Source organism: Astatotilapia calliptera, chromosome 18 (genome assembly GCF_964374335.1).
Source record: "Astatotilapia calliptera chromosome 18, fAstCal68.1, whole genome shotgun sequence".
Taxonomy (NCBI): Eukaryota; Metazoa; Chordata; class Actinopteri; order Cichliformes; family Cichlidae; genus Astatotilapia; species Astatotilapia calliptera.
The window spans coordinates 23,633,090-23,643,985 of record NC_137439.1 but is presented as its reverse complement, the minus strand read 5'-3'; the positions used below and the strand labels follow the sequence as shown (position 1 = coordinate 23,643,985).

Sequence of the window (10,896 nt, the reverse complement as noted above, 5' to 3'; positions counted from 1 at the left end):
TTCAGCAAAGAAACCTGTTTTGTGCTTATGAATACTTATTTGTAAAGATGGGCAACCAGACTGTTGTGTATTTTACTTTTTCCACCGCTGCTCATGTTGATTATCTGCTCAAAATGAAGCAGCACAGGTGAAAAACAAAATCTACAAAAATAAGCATTTAAGTATCTACATCAACATCTAAACTGTTGCTGTTCCTCTGTTTACGCCACTGAAAGGCGTCTAGTCCCAAACTAGTCTTTCAAAGACCGATTTCCCGTCTGCAGACACGATTTAAAAGCAAATTTATTACTATATGCATTAAAGTCGTAGCTTACACCAGATCTGTAAACAGGTGGCAAATATTGACAGAACACGTTTCAAACATGCCAATTTAAGAGCTTTGACACACGAACATGCGCATACACTGACAAAAACAGGCCCAATTGCAGGCAGGCAGGCAGGCGCGCACACACACACACACATTGGAAAAACGCTGCTGTTTAGTAGAACAAGTGTACTCTCAGATTCAGCTCACACAGGATCTGGAGTTTCCTGGTTATTTTAACAATGAGAAATAAAAAAAAGAGCCAGGTCTTTGTTTTGTTAGTATGAGCAGAATATAAATTGCCCCGTTGCATGAGCCAGGGCACGTAAAACTTCAATTAATTGACCTGCTCTGACAACCTGCAGCCCGAGATACCCAACAGTGTCTTCGTGATTCCTCGGCTGACCTTTCCGACACCGAATTTGGTGTCAAAGCCATGGCGGGGGGACCCACTCCTAATGCAATACAATGCTAACCTTAATAATACCGTGGTAGACGAGTGCACCGCGTGAAATATCTGTGACAGTGAGTGACTAAAAAAACAACACAAAAAACCCCCAACGCAAACAAAGTGAAAGATAAATGAAACTTACCTGTAAAGAACTCAAGTGACTACAGCCATAATTTTAACTGATCCTTACACAGGAACAAATAGGATAAAATTGGCCGTTTAAAAAAAAAAAAAAAACCTGGCTGTTTTAATGACAGTGAAGTCCTAAAGGTCAAAGTAAAACCATAAAACAAAAAGACATTTAAAGCAGGAGCTCAATGAAATTCACGCTACTCGACAGTGCTACCAGTTTAGTAGAGCTGACTGCGACCTGACAGCAGAGAGCGCGAACGAAGTCTAGTTCTCGTCGTCTTCGTCGTCGTCGTCCTCGCTGATGAGGTATCCGCGGGCCCCACTGTGATGGGGAGGTGAGGGGGGCGGGGAGGTCTTGGAGAAGAAGGGGAGACGGAAGGTGGGAGAGGGAGAGCGCTCCTCGCGGGTGGGGCTGCTGCTGGGGCTTTGTCTGGGACTGATGGCCTGCAACATGCGGCCACGTCCTTCCTTCAGCATGTGTTTCTGTGGAGGCGAGACAAAGGCGGGAACAGATGAGCTGGTGATCAAATCAGCTGAATGCAGGAATAATGTGCTGTGCCGTGTGATTTTAAGTCAGTGTGACTTTTCTACATACAGTGGTAACAAAAACACAGAGTACACATGGTCCAGCTGACGGTTTTTTCATTGTTACAAGTTTATATCTCTGCTTTAAATCCCAGACACTATCAAAAAACACTAAGACTGCATTTCATTTCTACAGTACCATCATGTCACATATGGGAAGACGTGTGCTTTGGGACTCCGACCTGATATCAGAACTATGAGCTGAAAACTTAGATTTAAAAGTCCCAGGCAAGATCTTGGCCGAGACAAGTGAAAATAAGTTTGGATCTTTGCCTGCCTGTGAGTTCAAACAACTGAAGGACAAAATTAAATGTTCCGATTTGTAGATCACACATATTATGCACAATGGAATTAACCGACTGAGCTAATAACCTAAAATAAAGATAAAAGACATCAATGACTTAACCATCCCCTGGTAACCTCTAGTCGCTAAGGAAAAATGTGTAATCCCGACCAGTTGGCAACTGATGTTGGTGATGCATAAGATGAGCCCTATTGTTCATAGTATTCAGAGAGTATTTACATTTATTTATTAAAATACTGATATTTTGTGTCCCTGTATCAAAACAATACCACGTCACTGTGAGCGGCTGCACAGCAGACACTTGCAAAAGTTGCATTTTCCCCTCACATTGGTGGTTCCTACATTGTCAGTAACTGGTCTACAGTCCTGTGTGACTGAAGCCTACTATCACAAAGTCATGTTATTTTAGTCTTCACCATTTCTACCGTGTTTATGCTTTGTTCATTTACACCAACAATACTCTCACCTCGCAGATGTGTGCATCACTGGCTATAAAGCCTTTCTTTCAAGTGAAAAAGTCTCCCAGACGTTTAACATTGCCAAAAAGCACATGTTTCCAATCAAATTCCTCATTAAATAGTGTTTAAAGACCAAACAAAACCAGCATCCTCACCAAGGCTCCCTCAGGGCCAAACATCTGCAGGAAGTTTCCAATAAACTCCCTGGACTTCTCTTCCCATTTCTGAATCAGGTCGATGCTCTTCTCCTCCACCTTCTGGACAAACTCCTTGCTCTTCTCCTCTACGTCACGCACCTTCTTCTTCACCTTGTCCACGCGTTCCTGGAGATGGTACTTCTTCTCCTGTTAAGGGTGCACGTGACAAAGGAGACAGGTTAACGAACACATCCACTGTCTGTTTAACGTCCGGTTAGAGCAAAGCAAAGTTTCGTACATTGATGAAGCTGACGTTGAGCTCCTTGGCTGTGTACCCTCGCTGCAGGTTGCGCCTGACATATACATCATAGTCGCGGACTATGCGAGTGATGATGTCAGAGGTAGAGATGCCCTCTGTCCGCTGGGTGGGTGCAAACATACCTAAAGAAAGCAGAAAAAGCTGTAGCGATAAGAGTTTCTGGACTTATCCAATTTGATCCTTGTTGACTGCATACCACATTCCTAATCTCCATTATGCTGTTGCTCACCAGCTTCTTTAATGTGCTTGTAAACATCATCACTGCCCGCTGAGGAGTATGGGATGTCGTCGTGGGCCACGAAGTCAATCTGGAGAGGTCATTACAAGCAACACAGATAAACAAAGGGGAGATTCAGATCTACAAGCTGTACAAAAATAAAACAAACAAAACAGTAGGGAAAAAGTTAGACTGTAGACATTTTTATAGTGCTAACTCCAAGTTCTGAGTGAAGGGACTGAAAGTTTCTAGTTGTGGTTTTTAATTCTGTGTCATGTACTCACACGATGTTTTGCAAGAAACTCCGGCGTTAACGTCCAGGGGGCGTTTCGCACTACTTCATCCACATAGCGGCAATGTCTGATAGCATCATATCGCTCATCCTCGTTCATCACTGTGAAGCCCTTGTACTTGTGAGTCAGGTCATCGCTGCACACTGACAGGAAATATTTAAAGAAGTGAAAATTTAAAGTTTCTCCACAAAAAAAAGAGGCTTTGAAAAACTGATTTAAACAGAAGGGAAAGCCATAGAGACAGAAAATACTCAAACACTTCAGCTGAGGGATTTACTGTGACTAAAGTTCAAGGAGCATCATGTAACAATCTCTGATTGCATTGCCATTAAAAACACCACCGCACTGTTCTTATTTTATTAGACAGTTGGGAACAGAATGTGACGTACGCTCACAGAGCATAAAAACGAAACGCTGAAAGAATATCCAGCTGTTGAACAACATCCAGCAGCTGAGAGCAGCAACACACACTCAAGCTTACCTCCAACAATGAGATGTGTATTTGGGAAGAGGCATTTAGCCTGCATGAGGGCTCTGGCGTGACCTGAGTGGAAAAGATCAAAGATGCCATCTGCATAGACCCTCACAGGTCTTTCAGCTGGACGAACAAATGAGATAAGATATTAGGAGGTGGACAGAGAGAATCAAATGGTTTCATTTTGACCACATCTGTGAATTTACTTAAGACTGTGGCACCAGAGAGGCAATCAAAGTGTGAGAGATTTAAGCTTTCAGACTCACGTGGTGTTCCCCTCTTGGCCTCTTCCATGCTGACTCTTTTGTAAGCTTTACTATCAGCTGGCTCTAGCTCATCTGCAAAGGGTACAGGGTGCCTGAGCCCCTGAAAGAGACATTGGAGGAGAATGAGATGATATAAAGGATGAATTGTGCATTTTTGTTTTTTATTTAAATGAATTTCCTCACAAATACTAGAAAAACTGTCGTCATATCTTTAAAATGATGTAATTGCTCTTTCCTGGACTCTTACAGCATAAACTGATGTGGACATCAAGGGTGAACGGATGACATTTCCTCAGCAAACATCAGCTGATATCTCACACTGCAGTATTATTGCTTGGGGCTCTTTGCATTGGTGTGCACTTTGTACAGCATTACGCACAAAGATTGCACAGCAAATACGGTGCTGTTAAAGCACAAAGACTCACCACAGTACACCTGGGGATTTTCCCAAACCGTTCACCCTCCTCGGCCTCCCCATTGGAGCCATCTCTTCTTCTCTTTCTTGACAGCAGCAGTGTGCTGGAGCTTTGGGCCTCCATCTGGGTCAAAGGTTAAGACAAGTGCAATTTAAACACCCCACACTTCACATTCAACTCTTTTCCATGTCCTAGGTTAATTAGTAACTAGAGCAGGGCGATATGACCAAAAATATTTATCACGATATACATTTGAAAATTTGCAATAACGATATAACTGACGATAATTGACGCTAGACAAAATACTTTACAACTCCTTAACTTTATTAGTGCAAAAAAACAAAACAACCCATCAATGTTTTTTCACTTAAACAAGCAGCTTTTTTAAGTGCATTAAAGTTATATAAAAATTAACAGTGCAAATGCAAATTCCTTGCTGACAGCTTAACCAAAAGGCATTTCCAGTGGAAATTGGCCGACATATCCTGAGCATAACCATGTATAATATCCAAAAAACTTAAAACGAGTGTTATACACACAATACGTTAATATTATGTTGAAGCAAAGTACGTATCACTCGGCGAGGCGCCTGACTACGGTAGCCGTAATGCTCCGACAATCATCGAGCATTGCACCTTCATAGCTTAGCAAAGTCGTACTGAAACATTTGACAGATTTTCGAGCGCCGTGTACCACATAAAATCGTTTCGAGGTCAGTAAACACAACCAGAATTCATACAGAAGGCACACGGGATTATAAAGGGCACTGTCGATTTTCAGAAAAATCAAAGGATTGATTGAGTGTGCTGTATTTTCCAAAAAACACGGTAATAACGACAGCCCGCTAGCATGCGCTACCAAAAATAGTGCTTTGTTGTGTATCTGACGGATGAAAGCTAAGCCAGTTCCACACCACTGAAGTTGCAGCATTTTTACAAACCAATTCTGGTTCATCAGTTTCATTTAACGATCCACTTTCGCCCTTCTCATTCTGCATCGCCGCCATGTGCGTATGTAAACAAAGGCACTGCGCATGCGCGTTTTTACCCATATTCTATCGCGATATTTGATTTTCTTATCGTTGCCCAACATTACACCGGTATTACCGTGAACGTTATGATATAGCCCAGCCCTATTAGTAACACTTTATGTTGGGGGTAGGAACTGTATTACATAATTAAAGCACACAAGCACACTCAAAATATAATATACATCATGGACAGACTGTAAATTTATACAGCTGTCGTGTTATGACAGGTGATATATGCAGAGTCACCTTTGACCCAGAAACCGGGAGAACACAGTATGAACCACCATGACAGATTCTCACGTCCATAGAGATACAGGTCAAGTGAAAATCAAGCAAACACCACCTGTTCCAACATACCATAGTCAATTCCTAAACATACAGAACATTAACCCCATTCAGCCTTTACATCTGATGCCTCGTATGAGACCAAGTTAGCCTCGCATGTGGGAACATTAAACCCAGCCCCGTTTCTCCAGTGTCAGCAGGTCACCACAAGTAGGCGTATTTTTATACTCTATGCTGATAGACTTCAGCTGACTTTGTGATACACATAAGAGCCTGCTGGATGCCTTTCCACAACTTTATGGCACAGCCTGAGATATTTGGAGGAAGCTATAAAGGAATACTTCTTGCAAAGATGAATAATCCCCTCATGAGACTTCGGTCGGCTTCTCTTATCAAACCAACAAGCTCACATTATAAAAGTTATTAAACATTAGAAATGCTTGCTTTCAAAAATGATTAACGAATAATCCATAGCCAAAATGACAACCGAATACGTGTATGTTCATTAATCAACCATGCAGAAGAGAACAAATATGGGAAGGTCTTGTGTTTGTATCTTGTCTGCAGTGTGTCTGTGCCCTTGTAACAAAAAAAAGAGACTCTTTAGCATCACATGACATTTAGCTTCACGACTCATTCAAAACAAAGACGTTCCAACCACCCCGACAGTCAGAATATGGAAAAAAGTCAAGTCTATAATCTAAGTGTGCTAGTGTTATGGGTGGAAGCTCTGCCTCATTCCACACATTCCATCAAACCACACATCATTAAAGTGGATATTCAGATTTTATGATTAACCGTGGCACCTCCTTAAAGGAGACATACTCAGATATCCAGCTCCATATTATTATTAAACTAGAGTAGATGTGCATTGTTTATAGTTTAGGATAATCCCAATTTATCCTTTTACTTAACACTAGTTGTGTCTTAAACAAGTTTTTATCTGTTCTCCCTTTATGACCACTTTTATGTCAAATTCATCTAACAAATTCATGCAGACAACACCAAAACTTAAAAAACCTGATGCTTTATTGCATATATTTATTTCACCCGTCATATTTCACACACTGTTCAAGTACATATCATGTTTTCGCTGTTTTGTTTTTACAGTTGTGTGTACTTTTCTTTTTAAGTTTTAATAGTGATCCATTTTGCTGTGTCATGAAAAGCACTTCACAACTATGTTTTTGGAAAGTGATATATGAATAAAGTTCAACATTGGTATCCAGATTTGAGAGCATTAACAACTGACCTAATTATCTGAAAGTTTTACAATAAATTTAGAAGAAATGGAAAAGCAAAAGAAAAGGTTTCTTTTAACTTGCGATTAGGTCATAATAGCCCCCGGCTGGACATCTGCTGCTGTGTCAGTTATGAAACTGTGACTCAGTACAATGAGTGAAGGACATGGCAGCTCAACATTCCTGGTGGTGACAGCTACCTGATCCAACACTGGGCACTTGCACAAACGCCCCCCTCCTGCCAGCTGAACACTGGGACTGAAAAGTCCTACAGGGCTCCCACACAGTGACAGAGAAGATTTAGATGACGAGCGCATGTCATCGTCACTGAAACTGACTGCTATAATAAGAACGCAACAAAGGCACCAGTGCCAAACACTGTGTGAATAAGTGCTGTGCAAATGAGGTACACGATCAAACCTGTAAAACGATTAAATAACACAATGCTTCTCAGCAAATCCAAGAAAACAATATAATGTATTAAACTTGTAGTGATTACCTTAACCCTATAAGTTTAGCCTTCTAGCCTTTTATTTATTTAAACTTTATTCAAATTGTATTTTATTGCTTTGTCCAGCACTTTGGTCAGTGGTTGCTCTTTTTGTAACTGCTTTATAAATACTTGGCTAGCCTAGTACAGAATCATCTTTATTTCTCTTTACGTTCTCAAAGCTAAAAGAGACTTTTCGATATCTTTCTTAAGCCAACTATCAGGCTTAAACCTGCATATCTTCCAGAAACACATCAAAAACTGAAATGAGACACTGACTGCAGCACTGTTCCACAAATGACTCAAATGATTAATCATTGATTACAGGAAGTTACCTGTTCAAATTCGGGTCAAATCTAAGAATAGTAACTGTGTGCACATCCAACGCTGTCTTCGCTCGTACAGTAAGGTTTAAACACAGAAGTTACTCGGCCCTGGCCCGGCCCGGCTCACTAAAGGTCCTCCGACCACACTTTGAAATCCACACAGCATTTAACACAATGTTCCCAATGTCTAGTATCCCTGGGAAGTTATAATGCTGTTCAGTAAGGCTGCAAACACATGCAAAGTTGACACAGAGAGTGCAACAGACATCTAACCTCAACTATTGACAGGAGAGACACCAACAGCTGACAAAGGGCTTGGTGATAATAGTTGTGAAGTACAGCAGTAAAAAAAATTCGCTGTGCCGACTTTTTCGCCTCTCACTGAAATTCCCAACCTCACTAGGCTAAAAATCCCGGCTCGCAACATTAGCTAACGTCAGGTATCTGTTTGAAGTTTCTGCTTGCTTACCTTTCGCTGTTTTTTTTTTCGGAATGCTGCCTTGCACGAGTGGGCGGCTTCCTACCCTCGCAGTGCCAGCAGGCCAGCAGGCTAGCTGGCTGAAAGCAAGAAAGCTAGCTAACGCTGCTAGCCACCCTCAGTTGCTAGTTACCAATCTACCTTTTAAAGTTGGCCGCCTATTAGCTAACTTTAGCCGTTAGCTCGCTAGTTCGCTAGCACAAGTGACAACGGTAAAGATGAACAATCCTGTGCGTCCAACGTCCCAGTATTTTCTGTGTCGCTGTCAAAATACCGCATCAACCAGAAGGACAGACAAATTCTCAGCAGTGACAGCCTGTACTACAAGGCTGACAGGTCAACAACACAGGAACTACAAAACTTGGACATCCTTAAAGGAACTGGTACAACAACGGGCGCTTCCGTGACTGTACTCGACTGCCACCTACTGGAATTATTCTTCTACTTCTTCTTTTTCTGGTGTTTGCCAGCAGCTGGCATCGTTTTGCGTTGCATCGCTCCTTCTATATCTTTAGTTTGTCATTGTCCTTTCGTTCTAAGTCGTCCTAATGAGAAGATCCCTTTCAATAAATAACATTCTCCTTCTCTCTGTTGTGTCCCACACATAAGCATAATGTATAACCCTAAACTTTGCATGTCTCTTATCAGCTCTCTTGCTTTGTAAAACTTCTTGCACAAGATTAAGACATTGCACACTTTCTCTTTCCTGATTACAACAACCAGTAGGATGCTTTCCTGCAGTAAAAAATGTTCAGTGTAAATGACTGCGTCCTGTTCTCAGCCTACAAGCGATCTCTTGTTCTTTCCGATTAGAGTTCCTGCTTCTTATCTCTCCCACCTTCTTCTGTAACTTCAGCTATTTATCTACACATCTCTCCAATGACTTTGACAGTTTTATATGAATGTGTGTTTTCTTTGCTATTCACAAATTAGCAGGCGAACATTTTATTCTTTGTTTTGCTTAAGTGTGATCTGCACTGTCATACTACCCTGGTTATATGCTTACACAATTTCCTACTTACCCTCTTACTCAAGTAAATAAAGCATTGTCACAGTATAAAACCCTCCCAGCAAGATAGGTTACCATGATGAGTCACAAGGACCAGTACATTATACAACACAGACATCACTGGTATTATCTTTAGACCTCGCCTTTTCATTCTCTAACAATATAAATTTATTCTTACATCATGTTGATATGCTTAATTATCAAGACTGTTGCTGGCATGTGACTAATGTGGTAGTGACTGTCTGGATCTATGCAGGGCATACTGTAACTATGACAATCTAATCAGCTTAGATATTCACTGATTTACTATAGAAAGGCTTAAAAGATCTGTGTACTGAACACAGTCCTATTCTGGTAAGTAATTTATAACCACCACTGAACAGTATTTTTTTAGCTCTATGTGGGCTGAGTAATGGTGACTGTGGCGGGTCATTGGTGCAAGATTTTTTATTTTATTCAACGGTTGCAAATTTCTTCCTGCATCAGAAAATTTGGTAATGATTACAGTCAAGCTGGCCTCAAAGTACGAAAGATATGGCACATTACATTGGGTGCTTTATCCCCATTTATGCCAGGTTTTGGACTAGTAGTTGGGGACTGATCCTCTTATGTCCAGTAGAGAGCTCCAGAGACAATGTGTAATTTCCACAATAACCTTAAACACATGATACCTTGAAGAAAGTGCTGAAGTTGTGCAATGAAACTGTTTGACTTGAAGTAAAAGGTACAGAGTGGATTGTGCTGTGTTATACTGCGTGTAAAATCCTTCAAGTAGTGGGAAGAATTAAGGTGCCTAAGGGGCATTAAAGTTAGAGAAAGGGTGGGGGCAGGGCAGGACACTAAGGTGAAGATGGATTAGGCCAGTGACTCTGCAGTAAGCAGCCACTGCTTTTTCTTACATCTGAACCATCTTGTTTAGTTAAAAAATACATGTTTCCTGCCCAGCTTACACCCTCTGCAAAACAGACTGATTTATGTTGCATGGAGCTTTGTCTGAGTGTTCAGGTAGACTCTAAGTATATGATACAATAATGGTACTAGTATGGTACTATTAAAAGGTACTATTATAATAATTTAATAGTACCTTTACCCTTGCATTTAGAGCATGATGTTCACCATTGGCCAGATGTCACAAACCGTCAGACTCACTGTCTCCTTCTTGCACCATTTGATCACAAACTTCTCTACTAGTTTGAGGGATAGAATTTACTCTGCTGCTGAAATGACAAACACAGGGCTGGCTGATAGACCCTGAGAAAAATGCAAAGAAAGCACATGAAGGTTGCAATAAAGCAAATACTAATCAATCACTGTAAATTTAAACATCTGTCTCATCTGAGGAGAGCATTTGGCCTATACAAATATGCTACACACTGAAGCCAACAGCCAATCACAAAAACTCTATGGTCACCAAATACCTGCCGCTTTAATATTTTATTCATTTTAATTCTTTATCAAGCCTTTATCAAGGTGGAACCAGGTCTTGTTGGTTCAGTATTCACAGCTGTACTTATGAAGATTAGACAAAAGCTTAGACAAGAACTCTGAGGTTCAGTGGCAGGTGAGCATGTTTGGTTAGTAGTTAATAAGTAAGACTTTGCTTATTTAAAAAATCTATTAGCGCTGGCAGATGATATGTTTTTATAGGGAAGTTTGTTTTTTATAGACTGTAGCACTGTG

General features: G+C 40.9%; 1 protein-coding gene across 2 annotated transcripts; it reads right to left on the bottom strand.

Annotated features, from left to right (window-relative positions):
- Positions 1-982: 982 nt before the first annotated feature.
- Positions 983-8,604, bottom strand: pcyt1aa (phosphate cytidylyltransferase 1A, choline a). 2 transcript variants are annotated; one of them, XM_080292718.1, is made up of 9 exons: positions 8,199-8,604; positions 4,367-4,480; positions 3,942-4,041; positions 3,682-3,798; positions 3,192-3,343; positions 2,920-2,998; positions 2,670-2,812; positions 2,390-2,578; positions 983-1,370 (listed from the first exon to the last, which is right to left on the bottom strand). In XM_080292718.1, the coding sequence occupies exons 2-9, from the start codon at positions 4,478-4,480 to the stop codon at positions 1,152-1,154; spliced, it is 1,113 nt and encodes a 370-aa protein (XP_080148844.1). In that variant the 5' UTR covers positions 8,199-8,604; the 3' UTR covers positions 983-1,151. The 2 variants fall into 2 exon arrangements, with proteins under 2 accessions (XP_080148844.1, XP_080148843.1); XM_080292717.1 differs by lacking the exon at positions 8,199-8,604 and adding an exon at positions 5,298-5,378.
- Between the last annotated feature and the right edge of the window lie 2,292 nt (positions 8,605-10,896).

Coding starts and splice junctions, on each gene's coding strand:
- pcyt1aa (XM_080292717.1), bottom strand. CDS start 5,363: ATGGCGGCGATGCAGAATGAGAAGGGCGAAAGTGGATCGTTAAATGAA. Junction 4,042..4,366: donor AAATCCCCAGGTGTACTGTG/GTGAGTCTTTGT, acceptor TGTCTCTTTCAG/GGGCTCAGGCACCCTGTACC. Junction 2,579..2,669: donor TCAACGTCAGCTTCATCAAT/GTACGAAACTTT, acceptor CACCCTTAACAG/GAGAAGAAGTACCATCTCCA.